The following is a 27,500-nucleotide window of genomic DNA, read 5'->3' as shown; positions in this document are numbered from 1 at the left end:
TTACCCAAGTTTCATCAAAATCAGACTCTTTCTCTAAGAGATATTCACAATTAACCGTTTCTGAAATGTTCGACATGTACTCGCCCAAAACCTATCTCCTCCTCCAAATATTTTTTGTTCGGTCTGCAAATTGGCATGAAGGGAGCGAGATAGATTGCGCACAGAACTCTACCGATTTAAATTGCGCACAGAACTCTACCGATCTAAGCTTCCATTTTTCGATTTTTTTGACCACTTTGAAGGGCCGTTGCTGGGGCTCAGGGTCCCATATTCGAAAGCACACGATTCCCAGAAATATTGGTCCTACCTACCAAATTACATTGGAATCGGTTGAGTGGTTTAGCCCCAAGGCTTGACCAAAGTTTCGCAGACGGACAGACAGATGGAAATGTCCAGAATAAGGGTGCTCTAAGAGCAGCCAATATACATATATATTTATATATACATACATATACATATATATATGCATTTATATGTACAAAAATGTATATATGCATTTATATGTACAAAAATGTATATATATGCATTTATATGTACAAAAATGTATATATATATATATATATATATATATATATATATATATATATATATATATATAGACACACACAAGTTTTTACATATACACATTACATATATATATATATATATATATATATATATATATATATATATATATATATATATATATATATATACACATATACACAGTATATATAACTGTCATTTTTGCTATCTTCTTGAAACATTGAGGAAAGAGGAAATCTACAAGCTGTCAATCAGAAACGTTTCCACACCCATTTTGCATGCTCAAGCATTATCGTGGAGTAAGCAATGCAGTACGGCTACGTGATGTCATTAGTTGTGAGTTAAATTTTATTTTTAAGCCTCGTGGTAGTTTAATGGTTCAGGTCTTGAGTTCAAACCCCTGTGATACCATACATAACATCAGGTGGGTTGATTCAGCTTGTCATCCTTCGGATGTTTGTGAAATGAATCCCAGATCTATCAAAAATGACTCATTCGAGTAATCCTATGTCGGAGGAGCGACCAGTCCAGGGTTGTCCCCTTGTTTAGTGCTCTCAACCTTATTTATTTCAGGGCACATATTTGAGATTCCTCATGGTACACCAAACCAATTTCTACCATTTCAACCTCACGGCACACCAAACCAATTTCCACCATTTCAACTTCGCGGCACGCCAAACCAATTTCTACCATTTCAACCTCATGGCATACCGAAAGAATTACAACCTCATGGCACACCGAACCAATTTCTACCATTTAAACCTCGCAACACCCGAACCAATTTGTACCATTTCAACCTCGCAACACACCGAACCAATTTCAACCTCATGGCATACCGAAAGAATTACAACCTCATGGCACACCGAACCAATTTCTACCATTTCAACCTCGCAACACACCAAACCAATTTGTACCATTTCAACCTCGCAACACACCGAACCAGTTTCTCCCATTTCAACCTTACGGCACACCGAACCAATTTCAACCTCATGGCATACCGAAAGAATTACAACCTCATGGCACACCGAACAAATTTCGACCACTTCAATGAGTGTTATGTTTTCATCACCCACTCATCATCGGAAGGAAAAGTAAAACTGTTCCCAGAAGCAATTAAGGGAGAAATTTAATTTCAGAACTTTCATTTGGTACTCATGAGAAACTTGCACCTGTGTTGAGGAACATAGGTGCTTTCTGCTATGTTTGGTTCTCTGCTGGAGATAGCTCCATGAAGTTCCTGATCTAGGGTCTTCAGACATGACCTCTTGTTGTTCTTGATAATCGTCAATGTTGAGAAGCTCACTTCCCAATTAAGGTATGATGTGCTTCAACGACACGATCAGAGATGGTTGGATGCTCTTTTATCAACTGCAGCCAAAATGGGTCCACAGGACCTCCTTGGACAGTTTGAGAGTGCGGTCATCTGCCGAGGTCTATACATGATCTTCTTCAGCGCCTTGACTGATTCCTCTGCAGATGAAGGGAAACGATCACAAAGCCAGTCATCGTGCTCCATTGATCCTTGAACGACCAAGGTATCGCACGTTCGGGACTGTCATGGCACGTCAGGTCGAAGCATTGCTCCAGCCAATGAAACTGCCTCGGCAACCCGATCGATCTACCTGATGGCGCGAAAAGAATATGGTTGTTGTGTTGTTGTTGTTGTTCTTCTTATTATTATCAATAGTATTTAATATCAACGCATTCGCTGAATTTCTTTTTAGATCCTCGTGGAGGATCTCTAAGTCTTACTCACGTTGTTGTTCTTGTGGACTTTTTTGTTTCACAGCCTACAGTTTTCATCGAAACTTCCTGAAACTTGGCTTATATATGTAAAAATACCCTGCACAGACAGTAACCATCTCCGATTTTGAAAATCCCTCCGAGAAAAATAGTTATGACGTCAAAATATCTCCGCTAATGGAAATCGCCGAAAAAATTATCTCCGAAACAAGGCAAGCTTTTTGAATTCTGTTTGCGGGAATCGAACAGGGTATTATCAGAGATGAATTACCGCACATATGACACATCACTATGACGTCATATCAATTTTTATGACGTCATTCCTATTTTTTGACATTTTTTATTTCACAACCCAGAGTTTTCATCGGATGTTCGTGAAACTTGCCATGTATATGCAGAAAGCCCACGCGCAGGCACTAACCATCTCCGATTTTGGAAATTCTTCCTAGAAAAAAAAGTTGACGTCATAATAATCGCCGCTAATGGAAATCGCCGCTAATGGAAATCGCCGATACCATTATCTCCGAAACTCGGCAAGTTGTTTGAATTTTGTTTCCGGGAATCAAGCCGGGCATTAGCAGAGATAATTGATCACAATGACGTCATATTCGTTTTTATGACGTCATCATTAAGAGGACGAGGATCTCAGCTCATTTGAGCTCGTTCTCCACTATACTGAATGTTTTTTAAACTTCTCACCACCCATTGCTGGGCGGTGTCATATTTATATCAGAGTTTATTAGTTTTGGACCCACTGTTCACGTCGTCTTTGAGACTTGATCGGCTGTTTCACTTTTGAGAGTACGTTTACTTGTATAACCTCACGTATTATGACTCGTAACGAACGCAAGGCTTTCAATTGCAATGAAAACGAATATTAATGTGAACCTAGAAGGAAATTAAAAATGTTGGCCCCGCCCAGGAGCGGGGGGGGGGAGGAGTTCAAAATTAAGCCCCGCCCTTTAAGCGATCCGCCATTTTGCTGGTTCGCTGAGCGAATCTTAAGTGTTGTTGGGCACAGGCAACGCCGTTGCCCCCCTCCCCCTCCCTTTCCCTCCCCACCCGCGGCCCAATTCGGCTCCTTCAGGTTTGCCCAGGAAACTCGCAGATTCTCCCTCGGCCGTGTTCTCCCGATGAGCCGCTGGCCGAGTCGATGTGAGAGTCGACGCTCGAGTTACGCGGCTGTTTCGCTCCAAGTGTGTTGTCTCTCCCTGCGTGAGCGTCCCCGCTTGGTCTCCTGAGGGCTCGCCGGGCTCGCTGTCGGAACCCGCGCGGCCCCGGGACCGTCATGGCCGCGAACCCACGCAAGTTCGCCGAGAAGATCGCGCTGCACACGCAGAAACAGGCTGAGGAGACCGCGGCCTTTGAGGAGGTCATGCGAGAGATCACCATCAAAAGAGCCGTGAGAACTCCTCTCTCGTTCTCTCTTCTCTCTTCCTGCGGCGGTACCGGCGTCCCGGCCCCCCCCGCCCCCCACGTCGATGTCGCCTCACCCCTGTCCTCGTGCCAACGTCGCGTGCCCCCCCCCCCGGTCGTCGTTTACGGGAACTCTGCGTACGCGAATATGTGGACCAGGTGGATCTTGTGTGCGTGTGTGTGTAAGTACGACGCGCTTTTGACGCTGGAACATCCGCAGGTACGTGTGTTTTATTGATCGCCGACGTCGCTCCGTTCCCCGCCGTACAGTGGGCGTGCTGGGCGGCTCGGTCCAGTGAGAAACCCGCGTTTCGGGCTCTCCGGGAGTTTCCTGCCTTTTGATTGGACGACAAGTCCGAACGCACCCGATCCGTCCGGTGGACCTGTCCCGTGGAAACGTGCCATGTGTGTTTATCTCCGTGGGGAGATCCTTACCAGGATTGCTTTGATCGTATCCTTGACCCTTTTATATTGTCTGGCGATTAATTTTGAAAACCCCCAACGAGCCCTTGTTTCTCCCCCATCGACTCATCCTCTACGTCTGGTTCGCCAACCTCAACCCCCCCCCCCGAATGTCGGTCCTTCCTGCCGCCGCCGCCTCCACCCCAGGGCCTCCCTACTTGGGCTGAAAGCCAAAGTTCGTGGTGCAGCGACGGAAACTTAGCCGATGGTGAGGCAGCGAAGGCACAGCTAACTTTAACGTCCTTCCAAAAGGTTGCCGTGCGGGGGGTCGGGCACAGCCGCCAAGTCGGCTCTGGGTAGTCGTGGCGCAGTGCACTCTGTAGCTGCATCGCATGTACTGTACTCGGGGATTGGGAGAGTAGTTCTGTTTTTGTTTTTAAAGTATCGTAACAGTGTTGAGTGAGTTTTACACTTTTACTTTATTTTAATTTTTTTAATCCCTCCCTCCCTCCCTCCCAACCTCCCCTCTCCCCTCTCCTTTTATCCGCTGCACCTTCAAGATGCAGTTCAAGTCGCAGCAGCTGCAGCTCGTGCAGAGCAGGGGGCAGTACTATGGCGGCTCGCTTCCCAATGTCAATCAGATGGTGAACAACCCAGACATGCAGGTACACGTGTGCTGTCAGTTAATTATCTTCACACCTCATCATGTTGATGCTCCACCAAAGTGTGTTTATGTGTATCCACGATAATTAATGGGTATGATGACGTGTGGAGGAAAGGGACTATGTAGTGTGTCATATATACACACACACACCGAGGTGGATACTTTGAGACCTGAGAGGGCTCCGTTCTTCCTGAAACCCGCATATGGAGATAACGACCAACAACCCACATACACGTGGAGGTGTATACTTTGAGGCCAGGGGTGTGTTCAGTTACCAAATATCTTTGCAGAGCATTCGCTAAGTGGCATGAGCACTCCATTCGGAACCGTTCAAAAGGAACGCCTGGCTTGGCAACTGAACACACCCATAGTACATCTCTGTTCCACCTCCTGAAACCCACCCATGTGTGGAGATGGCCAGCAACATGCACACACACAACTGAACACACACTGTGTGTGTGTATATGTGTTTATATATATATATATATATATATATATATATATATATATATATATATATATATATATATATATATATATATATATATATATGATATGCACCCACACATACGTGTTGCCATGGTGTGTCGTTGGTTTGATGCTGACCTGGTAAGAATGCAGTCTCATTGGCTTCTGACGTCATTGACTTGTCCGGTGGTTGGGCAGCATTTGTTGGCATTTAGTGTTGCGACGAACTACCGCTCGTCGCTGGAAGCGGTGTCTGTGGGTGGTATGGTGGGGGAGAGGGAATAAATGTTTTTCTCAATTTGCTAATGGCTTCTTGTGGATACTTGTGTTCTCGGCAGACGTGTATTTTAATTATTATTATTTTAGACACACCAAAGCTTTCTATGTAAGTGCTGTGATTGCGTCATTTCGTTTCAAAAATGTGAAATTGGACCAGATGCGAGTTGTATGTCACATGACCAAACTCCACCTTTTCCTAACCACCCTCTTGGAGTACATTTTGTTGCTGATGTCTCAAATGTAATTTATTTATTTATTTTGCTCATCTTGTCTTGCAATTTGTAATTGGCTCTGTTGAACAACAACAACAACAACAGATCCTACTTCTTCTAAACAAATAATACTTTCTCAAGTTTTATTTGGTGCTCTGTTTATTTTAATGTGTTTGAGCATATTTTTACTGCAGCATGACATATTTTACATGACTAAGGAAGTTGAAATCGGTTTGGTCTGGTTACCTTTGTGGGAAAGCTCTTATTTTCTTCTGTGCAGGAGTCTAACTCTGCTCACGGAAGAGTAAAACGATCGAGGTTGATAGCTGACAGAGGAGTAGTGGAGAGCAAGTGGCCAAAAATGTCGAGACGCATCGGGGTTTTTTCGGAGATTGGAAGGAAAACGGGGTTGGCAGTCAACCCAGGTTAGTAAAAGTCAGGAGGGAATCTCGGAGACTCTCATGAGAATGTGAGATGGTGATGGGCAGATGGTGATGAGATGTTATCGAAGGACCCAAGGGAATAGCTTGACATGACAAACATTGCAGTTTGGAGTAAGAAGAGTGAGGTTGTTTGATTATTTAGCAATGGTTCAAATGAAAAGTTGATTATTGAAGAGGTGATCATTTAAACTATGCTGATTTAACTTTGCTCGTTTTATTTTGGGAGAAGGGGAGTCTCGCCTTCTCTGCTCTGTCCTTTCACAGCATGCATCTCTGCTTGTACTTTTTGTCCCGCTTAAACTCTCTGGGTGTGTTTTTCTTGATAAAACTGAATACTGATGTGATCTAAAACATCTCAACAGCAATGATTGGGGATAGGGAAGGAGTCATGGGGCACTGGATGGTCGTTTCCCACGCTTAAAAGTATAAAATCAAGGGGTTGGGGGAGGGAGGGGGGGGTATGTAATCAATCTTTGTCCATCAGTCCATCACGCTATCTCTTCCTAAGCGGTTGGCCAGAAATCCATCAAACTTGGTAATTATGATCACAAGAATGTGTGAGCAGTCTCATTTTTGGTGCTGCCCCATTGGGGCCCTGTTGCAAGGTTAAAAGGTCAAATGCTAAAAGAAATGCAATTATGGAGACATTTTAAAAAATTTATTTTTTAATGAAACTCTGGATATGCAATTGACATTGGGAGGTGGGGGGGGGGGTTGTGGGGGGTGACGCTCAAATATGTGACTTTTTTTGGGATTTGACAGCCGGTTCATGCCCTGGGTGGTGGGACTCGTGCGGGGGGGGGGGGGCAAAACAGGCAAAAATAAAAACTTTACTCAGAATTTGATGTTTGGTCATTCCTGGTGGAATGTTTTGCCATCTTTCAACGTTGGTTTTGGTGGGAAGCTTGGTGAGTTGCAATGGTGTGCCGTCGACTTTGCGGTAGTTATCTTTTGGGGAAGAGCTCTGTATGCTCTGTTTGCAATTTAAATTCTATAAGATGCATGAGAGCCAAGCAGTAATTGTTAGTGTCGTTTAATTTCGTTGGACACGTCTAATTATTTGCAGAGAAAGGGTGTGTGCAAATCTAACAGATCAAATATGATTTTAATTGATCCTCCGATGTTCTTTGCATTCCATCCAGGCTGAAGTTGGTTTGAACTTGCTGCTTTTACTTGATGCTCCTTTGCCTTTGCTTTCCGAAAGGTGGTGTTTTATCGAGAGGGGGCGGATATCTCTCTGGGTTCATGGTAGCCATGAGTCATGAGTGGATGAAAATCGTTATCTAACGAATAAAAAGTACACCCACTAATTTGCATAAGTTATTGCTCATACATGGTGATCACAGACTCTCGTTAACCTCCGCCATCGAAGATGGATGGAGGTTACTGTTTTCACCCCTTTCTGTTTGTTTGTGAACAGTATTACAGAAAAAACTCGACGGATTTCGACGAAACTTGGTGGGGGGATTAGGTATGGTCCAAGGATCATGCCATTAGATTTTGGACTTTGTCCAAAATCTAATATGGCCGTGATGGCGGCCGATTTGAAAAAATATTTGAATTTTTTTTTTTTTGCATTTCTACATGTTTTAAGTGATTTCCAACCCCCCCCCAAAAAAAAATTGTTATAGAAAAAAATTTTGCAACTTTATTTTCAACAAAATTTCGATTTCTTTTTTTGCATTTCCACATGTTATAAGTGATTTCCAACAAAAAAAACGTGCCAAAATTATAATTGCGGCTGATTTTGGAACTTCAGGTGGATATACCCCCGTAGAATCAATTTCTGTCTCAAGGAATCTAGTTATGATGAATCAATTGAGTATGTAAAAGGGAAAGTTGCAAACTATAACTCTGTGAGCACTGTTGACGTCAAATTGAATGAATAGGATATCAGGTTCACTTGAGTGACCCAGCAGTATTGGCGGCGGAGGTTTTGCACTCTACCGAGTGCTCCCCCTCTAGTTAACAAGTTGATATGCCTTTTAAAAATAATTATACCGAGTGCCATTTTTGAAGAAAAAGATTGACAAGGTTGTTGTGCTTTCCTTGTCGAGAGCAAACTTGTGATCTACACAGAGTTGCAGGGTTAAAAGGTCAAATATCAAAAATTTTATACCAGAGCGTCAGAAGGGCAAGAGGTCGTATGGGAACGGCACATAGGTAATGAGGCCCGAAGTGCTCGTCAGCTGTTGCACACAAAAAGGTGATAGCGCCCACATGTGGTAAGATTATTGTAATTGATCGGAATACCGAGACTTATCAATTGGTGGAAGTGTACCGCACAGAACTATCGCTATCCGAGCACATTGCACATAGCTGTATGGTAGCTGTAGGCTTGCTTGTCAAGTAGCATCATTCGCTGCCAAGATATGTGTCGTGTCTTATCACAGTGAAATTTCACTAAATAAAGTACAAATTGGAATCGGTGGATCCTTTTGAGGAAATTGAGGTCTCCTTCTTAAATATTCAGAAAGACTTCCGAGGACAAAACTATTGTCAAAGGATGTTGTTACGGGTGTGCAGTCTCTGAGACTGGCGCATGTCCAGTAGGCAAGAAGGGGTCAATATGTCCCACGTCTGCAGGTTAATGTGGACGTGAAGCGCAGTCTCAGATCCCACCCGTGGCAATAAGCTGTTAGAATAATCCGAGTGAACCAATGACTTGCTTTTAAACGCCAGGGTGATGAGAGACTGATGGAAGGGGAAAGACAGCACTGCCAGAGGACAGGTCATTATTTGGGAGGGAGGGGAGGATTGTGGTGAAGGGGGGGGGGGGACAGGTTATTGCATTCAAGGTGTCCTGACAGAGAGATAAAAATGTCCATGCCACAGCTCGTACTGCCTCAGGGCCAAAGGAAAACATCGACTGAACAGATTGCAGAGGAGAGGAGCAAAGATATGAGCGGTAGGAGGACAAGTGGGATGAGATAGTCAAAATGGAGGGAATGACGAAGCACTTTTCCAAAAGAATCTCAGTATGCCTCACGCTCTCCCAAATACGCCACTCTTATCCAAAACATTTACAAAGGAAATCATTATAATGTCAGCTCATTTATCCCATAAGTCTGATCCGCAACAGTATGATGCATTGTAAAAGCTTCTTTTTTTTTTCCGAAGTCTCTGGAGGCCTAATTTTAGAAGCATCTTGATGCATTTTGATCTCTGTCAGTATAGCTCATTCAACTGATCTTGAGAAAGGAGAAACCATCAAGGTTTGGTTCTTGTCGATCACCTTGTAGGAAGATATCTGAGGGTGTGAGTAAGTTTATGACATAACATGGAAGGTGAAAAATAAAACAAGGGGTGACAATTTTGTTGAAATTGTCATAAATTGACTCGATTATGCATTCAATACGACGTTTTGGTTTGTACAAAGTCGTGGCTTGTGCAAGAGGCACAACATGACTCGGATATTAGAATTAGGATGCAGGTGCTGGCGATTTAATAGCTTGCACTTTTTCAGTCATTTACATTTGTCAGGGTACTAACTTTTCAAGTGGGAGTTAATTAACGCCCAAAGCATTCCACTATTTTCAAGATGACTTCCATAATTATTTCAGCATGAGATTAATCAATTTATTTATTTATTAACCTCCGCCATCTTCGAAGATGGATGGAGGTTACTGTTTTCACCGCTTTCTGTTTGTTTGTTTGTTTGTGAACAGTATTACGGAAAAACTCCTCGACGGATTTCGACGAAACTTGGTGGGGGGGGGGTTAGGTATGGTCCAAGGATCATGCCATTAAAATTTTGGACTTGGACCCCCCCCAAAAAAAAATTATTTGAGGAAAAAAAAATTTTTTTTTTGCATTTGTACATGTTTTAAGTGATTTCCACCCCCCAATTTTTTTTTACCCCCCCCAAAAGATAAGAGAATTTTTTTTTTGCATTTCTACATGTTTTAAGTGATTTCCAACCCCCCCAAAAAAAATTTAGAGAAAAAACTATTTTTTTTTTTTTTTGCATTTCTACATATTTTAAGTGATTTCCAACCCCCCCGCCCCAAAAAAAATTGTTTGAGAAAAATGTTTTTTCTTTGCATTTTTACATGTTTTAAGTGATTTCCCACCCCCCCAAAAAATTGTTAGAGAAAAAAAATTTTTTGCAACTTTTTTTTCAACAAAATTTCAATCTTTTTTTTTTTTTTTTTTTTTGCATTTTTACATGTTTAAAGTGATTCCCAACCCCCCCCTCCCCCCAAAAAAAAAAAATTTTTTTGGAGAAAAGAACTATAACTCTCAGCACTGTTGACATTTAATGAATAAGATATAAGGTTCACTTGAGTGGACCCAGCAGTATTGGCAGCGGAGGTTTTGCACTCTCCGGAGTGCTCCCCCCTCTAGTTTATTTTAAAGATTGCATTCGGCTGAGCTCATGAAATTTTTCATTGTACACTGTCAGGAATTTTGGTTAGATTACTGTCACCACACTGGTCTACTCCAGGAAAATACCAATCTCCACCATTGATTACAACTGGAATCTATAATTTGTCGACATTCACCAAACTTGGGAAAAACCGCAGAGCCGAGAACACAAAAGCACACCCAGCTCGAGGTGTGAGTTGACGCTAGCACCCTGAACCAATTACAAATTCCTGCATCCTCAGTCGAACGTCAGGCCTCGCCAGCAACTTAGTGAAAGCCTTGGGCCAAACAAGCGTTCCCTGGCCAAACACACATTGTGGGAATAATTATACCATGAAGAAGAAGCAGTAGTACTCGTATATCAGACCACCAAAACATGTACACTTTTAACGTGGTCGAAAGCAGAAAGTGTTTCTCCACTGATGGTACACCTTTGTCCTCCCCCCCCTCCCAATCCCCAAATAATCCCACAATATGTAATTACTTATAGATATAGCCTACCTAACAAGGATTGGTGATGGAATGGAATGGTGTTTGATAGAACTGGCCTACTATGGAGCAACTACAGAGCTCCTATAATGCCTTACCTCATCCATTCTGGAGAAAAAGGGCATGGGAAGGGTCTTTTCAACTCTTGCTTTCCCGTTCTGAGCATGATCTATATTAGCTGTGTTCAACGGAACAGTCCAGAGCTGAACCTTCTGTCAATTCCACCCTCAGAGTGCACGGCACATTTGACTGGTCGAGATGGCGTAATTATTTGTCCAAGTACTGCTAACCTGGCGGTTTTGGACGTCCAAACAAGGCGATTTGTGTTCTACAGTGTTCAAGTATAAATACATTGAAACAAAATAATAGTTTTTAAAGGGTGTAAAAATAAAATAACCTAAAAAAACAAAGAAAAAATTTCTGAGGTTTATCGCTGTCTTTTCCACCACCTTACTGAACACGTTAAGTTAGTTATTCGTCCCTGTTGCTTGTGTCCTTTTTGTTTTTAGGGACGTGGTAGTTTCCTTTTTGGAATGATTTTCAAGTTTGTTTGACTGGCGGACAGATTGAAGTGTAGACCATATTCAACGTAGACTGGTGCCATCAGCACGGTAACATGTTCTGCTTTCCTTGGTGTGCTTAGCCTGTAACCTTCACTCAGATACATTTTCTCCCCCTTTGATATGGTTGCAGCAGAATGATGATTCACACTACTTGCATGCATTGATAATATGCCCCCCCCATGCTCGAGCCCTGTTGTTCACCAACTTAAGATAGAATAACCAATCTCGTGATGGCTGCAGTAAAGTAAATTTCTTCTTGAACGTATTCCCAGCTTTTCGAATGTACTTGGGAAAACTAACAAGGAATTATTTTGTGATACGTCTAAGCAAATTACCTTCATGTACTCTGTAGCAGGAGGCATCAGTTGCCAGACACCCATCTTAATCCCCCCCCCCAACACCCAAACTATTAGGACGGTTGAAGTGCATAACCCTTTCCCAAGATAGCATTTCAATGTCCATCCCAAAGATCCCTCAGGGAATTCAGAGCTGACCAAAACTTTATGAACTGCATCAAGTGTGGAAAAATATCTTAACTCATCCCTTAGGGTTTTGGTGTGCGTGTGTGCGTGCGTATCGTTTTCTTTGCTTTCTATACAATTCCCTACCCCTTGGCCAATTGCCCTGAAATTTGCTGCACCACATTATTGCCTCCATCACTGAAGGTGGGTGGAGGTTATGTTTTTACACCTGTGTGTTTGTCTGTCTGAACAGGATAGCTCAAAAAGTTGTGGATGGATTCACACGAAATTTGGTGGGCACGTTGGGTGTGTGATGAGGACGGAATGATTAGATTTTGAAAATCATGATCCAGTTTGGCTCCTACAATTTATTTATTATTATTATTTTCTATTTTAAGCAATTCAAGCCTGGTGTTGGCTTAGTGGTTAGAGTGGTGGCTTGGGATCCCAGGGTCCTGAGTTCAAGCCCCGTTGGCTGCTGAATTAACACCAGGGGGTTGACTCAGCCTGTCATCCTTCCGAGGTCGGTGAAATGAGTTCCAGTGTACTGGTCCCGGTGTATGCCCCGGTAAGAATAGGTGTACCATATCCCTGTGTGTCGTAAGAGGCGACCAGGGTTGGCGTCAGGAAGGGCATCCGGCCATAAAACATTGCCTCAAGAAAAGGCCCAACCCCTGCACAGCAGGGAAAAATGGCTGTAAAACGGTCATTTTAAGCAATTCGTCGCCCATGAGAGATGAGGCCAAAAACGATGTATAAAAAAGTTGTGCACAGGATGGGTGTGTGACGAATATTTGATTCAATTTTGGTGAAGACAAGATCCAAAACCGAGATTAAAAAAACAAACAAACAATTAAATTAAGTGATTCTTCACCATTGAAAGATTGTGCTGAAAACGATAGTTATCATGCATAGATTTGGACGAAACGACGTGGATGAGTTGGTTAGGTGACAAAAACAAGCAGATTCGATTTTGGTTCAGGTCCGGATCCAGATCCGGCCCATCGGTGGGAGACAAAACGTAACTTCTTCAGCCTGGCGCAGGTATGCACTCGACTGAGTGACGTTCTAGTTTTCACATGCAGACAGTCAACATCACAATATAAACTTTTGGGCCTAATGTTCAACATTGGTGTGTGTGTGTGTGTGTGTGTGTGTGTGTGTGTGTGTGTGTGTGTGTGTGTGTGTGTGTGTGTGTGTGTGTGTGTGTGTGTGTGTGTGTGTGTGTGTGTGTGTGTGTGTGTGTGTGTGTGTGTGTGTGTGTGTGTGTTATAATATGCATACATGCCATACTTGTAGTTTATCCACCCTTCGGGTGGATAGAGTATGTTGATTTTTTTTTAATTTTTACTGAATATCGTGTATGCTGTAAATGAAATGGAATGGACATTTGTGTGGTCTAAAAATTTGTTTTGCATTTCAATATCTGCCGTGAAAATGATCACCGGAGACATGATGTTTTCAGGTTGTTTGTGCGTCTGTGATAGGTTTTCGTAACCGCGATAACTTAAGAATGGCTGAAGTGATCCAAGTCAAACTTGGTACAAGTATGTATAATAATTTAAAGACTAGAAGGGCACTCGGTGGAGCGCATACCTTCTCCATGCAATGCCTGATCCACGAGAACATATCGGGTCCAATACATTTTTGAAATATCATGCAAGCCAGTACTATATCGCTTTTGGCCATACCTCTCAATGGTGAAGAATCACTTTTATAAATTAAATAATTCTCGTATCCAAATTCGGATCTTCACCAAAATCGAATCGGTTTGTCCTTGCCATACACCCAAGCTGTCCACCAAGTTTGTCCGAATCCGTCCACAACTTTTTGAGATATCCTGCACACAGACAAAGAAACAGACAGACAGAAAAGGGGTGAAAACGTAACCTCCTTCACCTTCGGTGGTGGTTAAACAGATTGGATTATGGAGTCAAGAGGTCAAAGGTCATTGGTCCCGTTAGATAAGAATTTTGTTACCACTCTAACTTGTGAAACATTGATGGAATTTTGACCAAATTTGGTACAAGTACAGTCTATATTATGATGCAAACATGAACTGATTAGATTTTGGCATCAAGAGGTCAAAGGCCAGAGGTCATGTCATGTAAAAATGTGATACTTATAACAGCTGGAGGGATTTAAGTCACACTTTGTACAAGTATGTATGATGATGTAAAGATGGACTGATTAGATTTTGGGTCAAGAGGTCAGAGGTCGTGTCAGGTTAAAAATGTTATCGATGTTGGGATATGAACTATGATGCACATGTACGGACTAAATATTGAGGTAAATTGGTCTTGAGGTTTTCAGTCAAAGTTAGAGTAAGCAAAGACTTGATGTGGGTGGAGGCATATCTGATGATGTCTCGTTTTTATTGATTCAGAGCTTTAACACGTTTGAATCCAACGGAATGCCAGGGAATGAATGAGGTGAGGAATTCCAGGATGGTAGTTGTGTGAAACCCCCACCCCCTATGGGAGAATAATAATCCCTCCATCTTGCACGGATCAGGAAAGCACATACACTAGGCAACATATACAGTGGAAAATCGCAAGTCATCCTCACAGCTGACTTGTGATGCCCTCCACCACCTGGTGGCGCTATAACGGTACCAGAGAATAAAGCTGGATTGTCAGATGCTTCTCCTTTTAGTAATAGATACACCATCTTATTACAAAGGTATAATTGTTTGACTGCAATAACCGCCCCACAGGGGAAGTGGGGTGTTTACCTTTTTCGACGTTTCTTGAAGGGGGTGTGGTGTTTATTCGAGGAAATGCGGTATACAGATCTTTCTTAGCACTCACTCACTCGAGGTTCAAATTTTGCATTCTGATTTAATTAAATCCTAAGATTCCGGTAAAAATCCCAGAACTGTCGGTAAATATCCATAACCAAAAATCTGCCCTTGGAACTTTGCTCTTGCTCACAGAGGGTCGTGTCACTGAAGACAATGGCATGTCGCGTGATCTTTCTTGCATAGGTACGATCGCTCCCAAAAGGGAGCCGCTGTTTCTCAGTTTTACGGTGGTATAAATAATGAAGTGTCTGTGGGTTTTTCGTTTGTGGATGACGTACGAGAGAGATCGAGTGAGTGAGTGAGCGTGGTGGGAAGTCGTAAACATTTTTCGTATGCAGATGGTGAACTGTGGTAAGCGTAACAGTGCGTACTTTAAGTAGTACATGTTTACATGTGTAGTTGGACTTCTCTATCGGGCACCCTGATGATAAACATTCGGAAGATGTTTTCATCAATGCATTGCATATTCTCCTTGTATTCACGATTCACGTTGCTCGAAAAGCTGGATATGAAGGGTCATTCCGTGTCATTTCAGCCGGGGGTTGCGGTGACCCCCTCAGATTTTTCTGAAAAAATTCTCAAAGCTTCCTTAACATATATGAGGAAGGTTTGCCAAGTTATAGCTCAAAATTCCAAGTAGTGTCCGAGATATAGCCCTACAAACACCCTCGGGGTGTTTCAATTCTGGCAGTCGCAAGTTGCAGATTTGTATCTGAAGCATTTTTGGAGGGCTCTAAATTCCAGAGTTTTACAGAGTTCTAAAAATTCACACAAATGGTGCCTATTAGTGAGGCTTTTGGAATCTCACATAAAAAATGTTCTTCTTAAAATACTTTTTAAGATAAGTACTCTCAAAAGTAGTGATTTGTAACATGCAGTCAAAAAAAATTGAGTTTTCAAATTGCTGCCAACAGTCAGTTTATTCATCAAGCCTGGTGTTGGCTTAGTGGTTAGGGTGGCGGCTTGGGATCCCAGGGTCCTGAGTTCAAGCCCCGTTGGCTGCTGAATTAACACCAGGGGTTGACTCAGCCTGTCATCCATCTGAGGTCGGCGAAGTGAGTACCAGTGTACTGGTCCCGGTGCATGCCCCGGTTAGAATAGGTATACCATATCCCTGTGTGTCGTAAGAGGCGACCAGGGTTGGCGTCAGGAAGGGCATCCGGCCATAAAAAAAAACATTGCCTCAAGAAAAAAAAGCCTAACCCCTGCACAGCAGGGAAAAATGGCTGTAAAAACGGTCATATATAGTCAGTTTATTCATCATGAAGAATTTTGTTGCCTGATTTACATAATCTAGTGACTGGATCATTTACACAAGAAAACTGAAACCTTTTGGAGCAAAATCTTGGCTGCTATGGGTGTCTGAACTTTGCTCCAGACTCGACACTGAAATTTACCCCGGTTTTACCCCAAGTGTTCACCATGTTGACAGTTACACAGCTCTTTTAAATTTTTGTCACTTAAAGACACATACATAGGGCAAACTGTGGTAGAAAATTCAAGAGTTGTTCTCAATCCCTTCTATTTTTAAACGATTTTTGAAAAGGCCCACTATTTAAAAAAAAAACATGTTGGATGAAAGATGTAGAATAAAAGCAATAGGTGTGCTTTTGAAGTGGAAGCCATGCCAAACATTCATAAGTTGGCACCACAATGATCAAATTGTTGTGTTTTTTGGTTAGAACAAGTATGTAGTTACTTTAATTTGGCTCACATTTTTTTAAAGGATATTTTAGTTTAAGGCCGCCACCAATCTCAACTACAAATTAAGACACATAATTTTATCATCATAATCACCATTATAAATATTCATTTGCATATCTAATTGTTAATATACTTAGTCTGCATTGTACGAAGGTCTACATCTTATATATTATTTCCGAGTTTGTGGTTTTGTGTCGCGCTATCCTCAACTTTGTTCTGCGCTCGAGTAACGTGATATTCGGCTTACATTATCTCAAAGACCATATGAGGTGCATGGTACAAAAAAAGCAAATAAAATGGTTCTGAAACAGTGAAATCGTATTCCACTTACTGCATTAAAGTAAAATTACTACTGATACTCTGCATCAATTTCTTTCTCAAACACACCCACCCCAACATGTCGTGCAGAGCGCGGGTTATGCTAGTCCATTTGTAAATGTAGGTACAATATCTGATTCAACTTTTTTTTTCATAATTTCATATCAAATTGTTTGGACAAATGTACTTGGATCCATTGTACAAAGTGAACAGTGATTAGTTTTATAATTGCCAGGATATAATGAAATGTAACAATGAGCATTGGCAGTTACAACAGGGCTATGTATTAGTTTAAAGCCTAAATAAGATAAAGTTGTGCTTCATGCCTAACTTTGGAAATGATTTTGGTACACTTCTTTAAGCTTTACTAAACTGATTTATATATTGTGAGATTCCACTTAAGTCATACTTCCTTACAATATCTTAATTTTTTTCTATATGTTTGTAAGGAAAAATATTTTTTAAAAAGTAGCTTTTGGGACTGCAGAATCATTAGAAATGATTAATTTTTTGTCAACTGGTGCGTGACCGTACGTGCGGGCCCGTATGTGCATGCCCGTACGTGCGTAATCCCGTACACCCATCACAGATTTTGTAGTTTTCTTTTGTAGTGCATGCCCGTGCACCCATCACAGATTTTGCAACCAACAGATTTTGAAGGATCTGATGGATGACGTACTTACAGGCATGCCCGTATGTGCGTGCCCGTATGTGCGAGTGGTCCAAGAACGATATCAAACCTTGAAAAGGCACATACTTAGGTCCCCAGTGTTAATTGTGACGTCGTATCAAACGAAGAAGAAGAATTGTGACATCAATCGTGAAAAAAAAGAAAAAGACGAAGAATTGTGACGTCAATCGTGATGTCATAGCAACGTGTCTTGTCATTGGTTGGTAAATAAATGGCCATAATTGGAAAGCACTTGTCCGATTAATATCAAACCTTGAAAAGGCACATCCACAGGGCCCCAGCAATATACCTGGCAAGTTTCAATGAGATCGGACCAGTGGTTGTCGAGAAACAGTGGTTGCAGACACAGACACAGATACACAGACACATCGAGATTGCTGGAATTATAGATGGACTAGTGCATGCCCGTACGTGCGTGGTCGTACGTGCAAACAAAGAAAAAACAAAAAAACTTTCAAACCGCATGCCAGAAACAACAACCACACAGGCCGTTCCTTCACTCTCACGTGCCCGTACGTGCATGGCCGTACGTGCAAAAAAAAAAAAAAAAAATTCAAACCGCGAGCCAGCAACTACAACCACACAGGCCGTTCCTTCGCTCTCGCGTTCTCGCGACAACCACACTTACACACACAGAATTAATTAAATTCTAAATTAAAATCAGGTTTACCTCCCTGTCTTTGCTTGCCATGACATTCGCTGCCATGTAACCAGTACGCCAACATCATCGGCGCCCGGCCGCGCACCGGCCTACGCAGCCACGCCTACGCAGCAACGTGTCATGTCATTTGTTGGTAAATAAATGGCCGCAGCAACGTGTCATGTCATTGGTTGGTAAATAAATGGCCATAACTTGGGAAGCACTTGTCCGATTAATATCAAACCTTGAAAAGGCACATCCTCAGGTCCTCAGCAATATAGCTGGCTAGTTTCAATGAGATCGGACCAGTGGTTGTCGAGAAACAGCGGTCGCGCGCACGCGGTCGCGCGCACACAGACGCGCGCACACAGACGCGCGCGCGCACACAGACGCGCACACAGACGCGCGCGCGCACACAGACGCGCGCGCGCACACAGACGCGCGCGCGCACACAGACGCGCGCGCGCACACAGACGCGCGCGCGCACACAGACGCGCGCGCGCACACAGACGCGCGCGCGCACACAGACGCGCGCGCGCACACAGACGCGCGCGCGCACACAGACGCGCGCGCACACAGACGCGCGCGCACACAGACGCGCGCGCACACAGACGCGCGCGCACACAGACGCGCGCGCACACAGACGCGCGCGCACACAGACGCGCGCGCACACAGACGCGCGCGCACACAGACGCGCGCGCACACAGACGCGCGCGCACACAGACGCGCGCGCGCACACAGACGCGCACACAGACGCGCGCGCGCACACAGACGCGCGCGCGCACACACAGACACACACAGACGCGCGCGCGCACACACAGACACACACAGACGCGCGCGCGCACACACAGACACACACAGACACACACAGACGCGCGCGCGCACACACAGTCACACACAGACACACACACAGACGCGCGCGCACACACAGACACCCCCAGACACACACACAGACGCGCGCGCACACACAGACACACACAGACACACACACAGACGCGCGCACACACAGACACACACAGACACACACAGACGCGCGCACACACAGACACACACAGACACACACAGACACACACAGACACACACACACATTGCTGGAATTATCGATAGATTACTTCAAAACTTCAAACCCCACATTTATGATATTTTGCATGAATACAAAGGTTTACACAAGTATTTACTTGGTATAAATTTGATGTTTATGTGCAAATTTAATTCTATGATATGAGATTAATAATGTAATCAAAGAAACACAGATTCTGACCATGAAACACTACTGCATGCTCATTGTGGTGTCAGCTTAGGAATTATTGACATTGCTTCCACTTCAAAAGCACACCTATTTCATATTTCATTTTTTTCAATTAATAAATTTGGCTGATTTTTTTTTTTCATTTTATTATTATTTTTTTTTCACGCAGAATTTCATTTTTTTGGCTGATTTGACACTGAATGACCCAAAGAACGATAGTTTTGGCACTGCAAGATGGATGCAGACTCGAGGCCTAATGTTTGAATATAATTGATTATCCAAAACGTTAAAGAAACGATAATTGTATTATTCCCTGCATTGTTCTTTCACAGGGAAAAACCACAGAGCACACTGCATCATTGTATCCCATTTCATTATCCTTACCTCCGCCACTAAAGGTAGACGGAGGTTATGCTCTCATTCCCCCCCCCCCCCCCCGGGTCTGGCCGTTTGTCTGTCTATTTGGATATCTCAAAGAGCAGGATATTTCAAAAAGTTAAGGACGGAGGTGGACAAAACTTTGCGGGCAGTTTGGGTCTGTGACAAGGACGGCTTTATTTGATTTTGGTGAAGATCCGGATCTGGATCCGGATACGAGAAGTTTTTTTTGAGCGATTCTTCACCGTTGAAAGATGGGTCCAAAAAAAACGATATATGGCACAATATTTTAAAATGTTGTGGACGAGTTGTGACAAAACTTGGTGGATGAGTTGGTTCGGTGACTAGAACAAGCCGATTTGATTTTGTTGAAGTTCCAGATGTAGATCCCGCCTATCAGTGGGATATAAAACGTAAACTGTTCAGCCTGGTGGAGGTGTGCGTTCTACTGAGTGGCGTTGTAGTTTCTTCTTTTACTGTTTGAATTTGGAACAGTAGTTTGTGTACATCGTCCGTGCGCCCGTGTGAGTGCATGTGTGTGTATAATGTATATTTAAGTCTTTAAAAAATAAAAAGAAAACCCTTTTCTTTATTTCTGCCACACATTTTTTTTAAATATTTTCCATTCATTTGAATCATCTTAGTTTTTACACTGTTAATAGAATTGTGATTTTTTTATTTTTTATTTTATGACTGGTTTGAAACTTCCGTTTCAAATACTTTTATACACCTGCACATAAACCTTCAATTTTTGGTTAATGGAAATAAAAAAATAACAACATTGTCATTGTTTATGAATGTCTCGAGGTAGCCAAGGAGCATCAGTGACATTTTGCTTTGAGGAGCTGGTCATCTATCGTTTGCTAAGTTGGTCAATGTCATCATCATTTCATATGCAGCCTCTGCCTGTTGGTTGCATCATTGCTGGGAGCATATCTGTGCCGCAGATGCAGTGCCCCCCCTGCTCCCACAAAGCTGGTACTCATTTTGCTGACCTCGGAAGGATGACCAGCTGAGTCGACACACCTGATGTTATTTAACAACACGATAGGGGATTCGAACTCAAGACCCTGAGATTTTAAGCCAGTCACTTTAACCGTTAAGCCAGCACCAGGGTTATTGTCCTAAGTATGTTGTTACCTTCTGCAGTGTGTCAAGGTGGAAAGTGAAACGAGCTTTGTGGATTGGTTTGTTTTTTAAGTTTTTTATATATATATATATATATATATATATATATATATATATATATATATATATATATATATATATATATATATATATATATATATATATATATATATATATTTTCCATACAATTTGAAATAAGTTGGAGAAGGTTTTGTTGTACTTTTAAACATGGATTATAGTGGTGTGCACGTTTGAAGCCAACTTGTTCTGCCTTGCAATGTTTGTGGATGTGTGCGTCCATTTGAAGGAATTCATTCCTCAGCAACCCACACCCCCTTATCCTCTCCAATGCTGTTTTGAGTTTGAAATCTTGAAGGCACTCCAAGCCAGAATTTCCTTATTCTTCCAACTTTGGGATTGATCTCGTGTTTTGGAAAAGTACTCTCAGCGTTTTGAAATTCCAATCAGTTTCAACCCAACTCAGATCTATGAGCAATGAAGGAACTTGGATGTATTTTTTTTTTCCATGAATTCTGTATTGCTTGTAAAATATTTCTTCTTGGAATTATCGTTTCTAAATGCTTCACAGATGCTGACGTATTTATCATGAAATTTGTTTACCAACACTTCACTGCCTGTTTTTAACACCACTCCACCAAGATTCCCTCCCCATCCCCATTTTCTTCCACGACCACCTTTCCTGTGAGAGCTTGCCGGTCTTGTTTATGCGAAGCTTTATAACGAGGGAGATGAGAACGAATCAAATCCAAACGCCATTGAAGATGGCTTGATGTTTGAAGAAGCTTCAATTGACAGTTTTGTGTTTACTGGAAGAAAAAGCTTTTATTTATGTATTTATTTATGTATTTATTTATTTATTTATTTTTCCTCCTTTCAAGCAGAACCTAAAACTTACTCTGACTTGCGATGTGTTGTGCAAACTTGCAATTATATAGTTTAAAAGTCAGACTATCGCTGGCTAATGACTGCCTTCCTTGGGAATGTCAAGCGTCTCTTGGAGAATTTGGCCTTTGAAGAACGCAACCAATCGGGTGTCAGCTTGGCACAGTATGCTTTGAAGACTTTTGTGCCCATGCCATCTGGCTCACTTGCTGAGTGTATGTCGAGCTCAGCTAGAGGCATTTCACCCCCCCCCTCTCTCGATCAGAAGGTGTTTCAAATTTTTCAATAAGTAATGGCCCTCGTGTTGACGAAACAAGTTATATTTAGTTATAAGGGAATATGATTTCAACACCTGCGACTACCACATTCTCACTCCCTCCTTCAGAATATGCCGTCACTTCCTTCAGGCTTCTATTAATCAAGATCTAAAACCAAGCCCTGCAGTGTAAGCGTGGACTGTGATGTTTGGCCTTGTGCTCGTTTAAGCAATCTCCCCGTTCTCTATTACTCCTGCTTTGTCTTGCCTCACACCACCACCACCACAATCCCCACACCCCCCATCTTGCTCCTTTTCCAATTACCACGACTGCCCATCTCCCATATCTCCCCTTCGCTCTTGATGTCCTCCTAATCTGCACCCTCTCCCCATGCTCCTGCACTCTCGATCATCCAGCACCCATTTCTCCTTCCCTCAAACATGAGAGGGCACCAAGTTCTAGCACAGGGGTTCTCCCCATACAGGGGTAATTATTCCCAAGGGGATAATTGAGGATATCCAGAGGCTGGGGGTGTAATATAAGCCCACCAAAATTAGAAATCAACTCGCTTTCAAGTTTTCCATTGAACTCCGATCCGATGTACCACACTCTGTGTTCGAGAGTGTTGGTTCTGCTGAAGCAGTTTCTTGGCAGGGAGTCATGCTCAGAGGCTAGCCATCCCTCTCCCAGCAGTAGTTAAGGCAGGAATTTGTACTTTGTTCAGGGTCTACCTCGCCGACTCTTCACGAATGACGCCATGGGATCTTATGTCCACCAACGAATGCCAGCAAATGAGTTCCAGTTTAACGTTCTTCCCAGGGACGGCACACACATTGATGAATCACCCTGCTTGTTTGGATGTCAGTTTCTAGCTAGGTCGGGATTCAAACCCAGGCTAGACCGTTTAGAGACGAGTGTACGTACCTCTCGGCCAATTTACCAACCTTTCCCATTACTTTACCTGGTTCTATATCCTCTCTATCCTGTCATATCTGATTTGTGATTGAGGCCAAATTATAATGATCTAAAACTGCTTTAAAGTTTACTACTCCTCTTTAAGTTTTTCAGCCGTCTAATCGGGTGAGCAGTGCTACTCCAGCTGATAATTGAAGTGGGTGTGTTGAGAACCTCTGGTCTAGCATGAGATATTTCTCCTTGTAGGTTACTGTTGCTTCTACAAATAATGTATTCTCCCTTTCATATGACATTCCTCATTCCTAAGTATCTATTCCTGGCTACTTTTTCCTCCATTTTGATGGGCCAAACCCGGTGGTGGCAGCACTCTCTTCATCAAAAACACCATTCACCACGGCTCAATATTTCTGCCAGAACCCACCTAACCCTCTGGAATACCTCGAGTTGCGAATACCCCTCCACAACTAACTACTATGCCTCTTTGTCCTCTCCTGTTAACAGCCCTCATCTCAGATGATTACACCACATATTTCTTGTTTTATTCAACCGTGGATTGTGGATAACCATCCATTCCAACTTTTAAAAGAATAAAAATCTGCTACGAAGACATTTGGAAACAGGTTGGGTTGGGGTTTGAATACCTGGATTGAAGGGGGTGGGGTGCTTGAGGACTTGGTTGGGTGGTGACAGTGTTATGTGTACATGGTCAAGGCTCATTGGAAGCGCTGCAACAGAATGATATATATATATATATATATATATATATATATATATATATATATATATATATATATATATATATATATATATATATATATATATATGCGGTGACACCAACGGCAGGGTTGAAGGACAAAATAGAGGGAGGCTTGTACAAATAATGGGTGTGGGGAGGCATGAAGGGAAGGTTGAGGACCACTTGTGACCGCAAAGACCACTTGTATGTTCCAATCAAGCTACCCTTGCTTTGAATGATGTCAGTAGTTTTAACATGGAATAAATTTCCATGGAAAAAAAAAAAATAAAACAACCACAATGAATTGCACATGTATTTATGGCTAATTGCTCCGTTGTTGCTCCCTTGTCCTCTGACAACGAAGGTAGCAATGATTGAAATGATAGTGATTAAATGCCTGGTCTTCATGTTTATAATGGAAATACCCATACTGCTGATACAAACATAACTACAACGGCACTTGGGAGAGCGCATACCTCCGCCAGGTTGAACAGTTTACGTTTTGTAAACCAGGCTGAACAATTTACGGATCTGGATCCGGAGCTGAACCAAAATTGGATAGTCTTGTTCTTATCACCTAACCATCTCGTCCACAACTTTCTGAGATATCGTGCTATATATTGTTTTTGGTCCCATCTCTCGATGCTGAAGAATCACTTTAACAGTTAAGAAAAGAAATTTTTTTTTCTCTTATCCGGATCTTTGCCAAAATAAAATCCATTTGTCCTTGTCACTCATCCAACCTGTCCACCAAATTTTGTTTGAATCCATCCACAACTTTTTGAGATATCGTGTTCACTGACAGACAGTGGTGAAAACTTAACCTGCACCCACCTTCGGTGGTGGAGGTAACTAGGCCTGACGAGCATCGTGATGTTGAAGTAGGTAACAATGGGGAGCATTGTCGCAGCTTGGGTTTTTTTTTTGTTATTTTTTTTCTGTTACTTTAAAGACCATAATATTTAAGATTGAATAGAGGGGAAAATGTTACATTCATGTTATGCAAGTGCAAATTTATTAATTGAGATTCGTTTTCATGATTACATTATGCCTTGGTGTTGGCTGAACGGTGAAGGTGGCGACCTTTTAAGATTTTAGGGTCTTGAGTTTGAGCCCTTGTCATGCTGTTAAACAACACCAGGTGTGTTGACTCAGCCTGTCAACCTTCCGAGGTTGGTAAAATGAGGACCAGCTTACTGGAAATCGGGGGCACTGTATTAGTAGCAGTCGTGCTCCCAGCAATGATGCAACCAGAAGCCCCAGGCTGCATATGAAATATAATAATAATAATAATAATAATAATAATAATAACAATGATGATTACGATACACGCAAACCTGATCCATTAAATTTCACCTGCACTAATTTAAATATCAATTGATATGAATAATGTGACGGTGTGTTTCCCCTTTCCTATCCCCCCTCTCTCACCTCTTCACACATCGTCACCAAATTTATTTGGTGTCATTAAAATTCTCAACACTGCTTGTGGCATACAAATTAACTTCCACCTTTTCTTTTGTTCGGCCAAGTCGGAAAGACACTTTTGGCAATGTGTCAGCGAGTAATATTCATTTGAAATGACTTCTGTTTTTTGGTTCACAAGTCAGAAAGTGACCACTATATTCGTTATGGGTGTGTGTCTGTCTGTCTGTCCCGAGCATAGCTCCGTGGGTTTTGATCCGATCTTGATAAAATTAGGGTGCGAGGTTTGTACCATGATCTAGTTGTGTTTTCCTTAGAATGGGCATGCTGTGCCCATTATGGGCGGAGCCACGCCCAAAAAACGTGTTTTTAGGGGGGTAGCCAGTTTCAAGTTGCATCTTCTCCGAGGGGGTTTGTCGAATCTGGCAGGGGTTTCGGTATTTGGTTAGCCCAATGGCCCCACGGAGCTCGATTTTTCATTTTCGTCCCAAGGTCAAGGTCACAAGGTCACGAACTTAGAAAATGTCAAAAAAATAAATAAATTGGGCATCGAGCTCCTAGGGTTTTCAACTGTTTCGAATGAAAGTTGGTATGCAAGTAGCGCTCTTCGAGTACTACAACTTTCATCATTTACGTTTTTCCCGATTCCCGCCAATTTGCCCGTGGCGTCCCCTCGAAGGTCAAAAAATAAAAAAGTCAGACCGTGTACATTGCTCGTGAACCATCGCCGTCTCCAGACTTGTGTTTGTTTGTTTTCAATGGAGAAATTGTAATTGTAAAATCAAAAACACACCACATCAAATAGTCATATGTTGTAACAATTATCCAAATTGGCATAATTCATACTTGCATAACAATTGTGCATTTTGTGAGGAAAGCACCAAATTTGGCACACTAGTAGCCTATCATATTATGAACAGATTTGGATATTGGGCCATCTCAAATTCAGCCGCTGATGGCTGTGGCAGCCATTTTCCACTGCCATCAAAAATTGAGATGGCCCAATATCCAAATCTGTTCATAATATGATAGGCTACTAGTGTGCCAAATTTGGTGCTTTCCTCACAAAATGCACAATTGTTATGCTAAGTTACCCCACTATAACTGCTTTTCTCAAATTGGGAAAAATCTTCAGGCAACAAAACAAGTACACACAATTTCACAGATACCTACATTGTCGATTTATATTTGTAAGTTTTTTTTTATTTATGGCAGAGTGTGCATACTTGCATGCATGGTGATACATGACTGGAGATAGGACGTGTGAGTCAGGTGGTCATAACTGATTGGAACGCTGGTGAATGACAAACGTGCAAGAAGTTGCATGTTGCTTACTGATTGGTCTTTTAGGTGAGGTCATCCAGACTTTGGTTGGTCGTGTGAAAGTTCGAGAAGAGAGTGGCAAATTGAATGTCTTGCTGGATTCAGCTTCGGCCACATTCCCGAGATTCAGACGCTGGCTACGTTTGAAGGGTCGGTGTCTTTCCGTCTGGGTAAGTTGGAGTCTGCTGGCTTCTTGGAGCTGAGGTCGTGTTGTTACTTGAGTCCTTGTTGGAGAACCAGGTTTTGGTGTGACCTTGGTGATGCTCCGCTTCTGCTTGCAATCTTTGTGCTGTGCAAAGTCTGCACTCTGCTTCAGTAAATCATCTGCCGAGATGCTTTCACCTTGCCGTGGCCTTTTATCTATGAGGTGGAGTGCCTTCCCTCCCCCCTTGCAATACAACCAGGGAAGAGAGATGCTGGAGTGGCACGGTGCATCAATGGCGACCTTGAGCTGATCTATTTAGCTGCTTCCTGACTGCCCAAGTATCATCAAATCCTCAACTTCCCTATGGCTCCGTGCTTTGTCTGTATAAGGGGATGTTTATCTCTTGACATCTCATAATTTGTCCATTCATCCAAATGTTACTTTATCCATCTGCAGTTGTAACTACTTATCTTGCCATACATTGCACAGTGAAGCTCCCAACAAGACAAGAGTTGCAGTTACGGTTTACTTCCTGTCCTTTTTTAATCCAGTTGTAAACAAAGTTGAGGCTGGTGGAGGAACTAAACACAGAACAGATCAGGATGTAACAGACCAAAAGGAACAGTAGAAAGAGAGGGGGTGAAACACACCGATGGGAGCGTTGAGCGACAGAATGGAGGGCAACTTGGACAAATAATACACGTGTGGAAGAATGAGGGGTAGAGGAGAAGAACTCTCAGGAAGGAAAAACTGGACATTTGGAAATGGAAAGAGGTGGGCTTGGGGCGGGTTATCGGGGTTAGAAAAAAATTATGGTTTTGGATGGGGGATGTTCTGAGATGGTGGTGAATG

At 42.6% G+C, this 27,500-nt stretch overlaps 1 protein-coding gene across 2 annotated transcripts; it reads left to right on the top strand.

Moving 5' to 3' along the window:
* Window positions 1–3,221: 3,221 nt before the first annotated feature.
* LOC147015142 (CREB-regulated transcription coactivator 3-like) lies at window positions 3,222–27,438 on the top strand. 2 transcript variants are annotated; one of them, XM_085849640.1, is made up of 3 exons: window positions 3,222–3,670; window positions 4,647–4,751; window positions 7,295–7,633. In XM_085849640.1, the coding sequence occupies exons 1-3, from the start codon at window positions 3,557–3,559 to the stop codon at window positions 7,415–7,417; spliced, it is 342 nt and encodes a 113-aa protein (XP_085705766.1). In that variant the 5' UTR covers window positions 3,222–3,556; the 3' UTR covers window positions 7,418–7,633. The 2 variants fall into 2 exon arrangements, with proteins under 2 accessions (XP_085705766.1, XP_085705767.1); XM_085849641.1 differs by lacking the exon at window positions 7,295–7,633 and adding an exon at window positions 26,531–27,438 and having other exon boundaries at window positions 3,225–3,670.
* Window positions 27,439–27,500: the final 62 nt, after the last annotated feature.

This window comes from Eptatretus burgeri, chromosome 12, assembly GCF_056783735.1.
Source record: "Eptatretus burgeri isolate ZD-2024b chromosome 12, Ebu_testis_v1, whole genome shotgun sequence".
Classification (NCBI taxonomy): Eukaryota; Metazoa; Chordata; class Myxini; order Myxiniformes; family Myxinidae; genus Eptatretus; species Eptatretus burgeri.
The sequence above is the reverse complement of the archived record's forward strand: the minus strand, read 5'-3'. Positions and strand labels throughout refer to the sequence as shown.

Coding starts and splice junctions, on each gene's coding strand:
- LOC147015142 (XM_085849640.1), top strand. CDS start 3,557: ATGGCCGCGAACCCACGCAAGTTCGCCGAGAAGATCGCGCTGCACACG. Junction 3,671..4,646: donor AGATCACCATCAAAAGAGCC/GTGAGAACTCCT, acceptor TGCACCTTCAAG/ATGCAGTTCAAGTCGCAGCA. Junction 4,752..7,294: donor TGAACAACCCAGACATGCAG/GTACACGTGTGC, acceptor CATTCCATCCAG/GCTGAAGTTGGTTTGAACTT.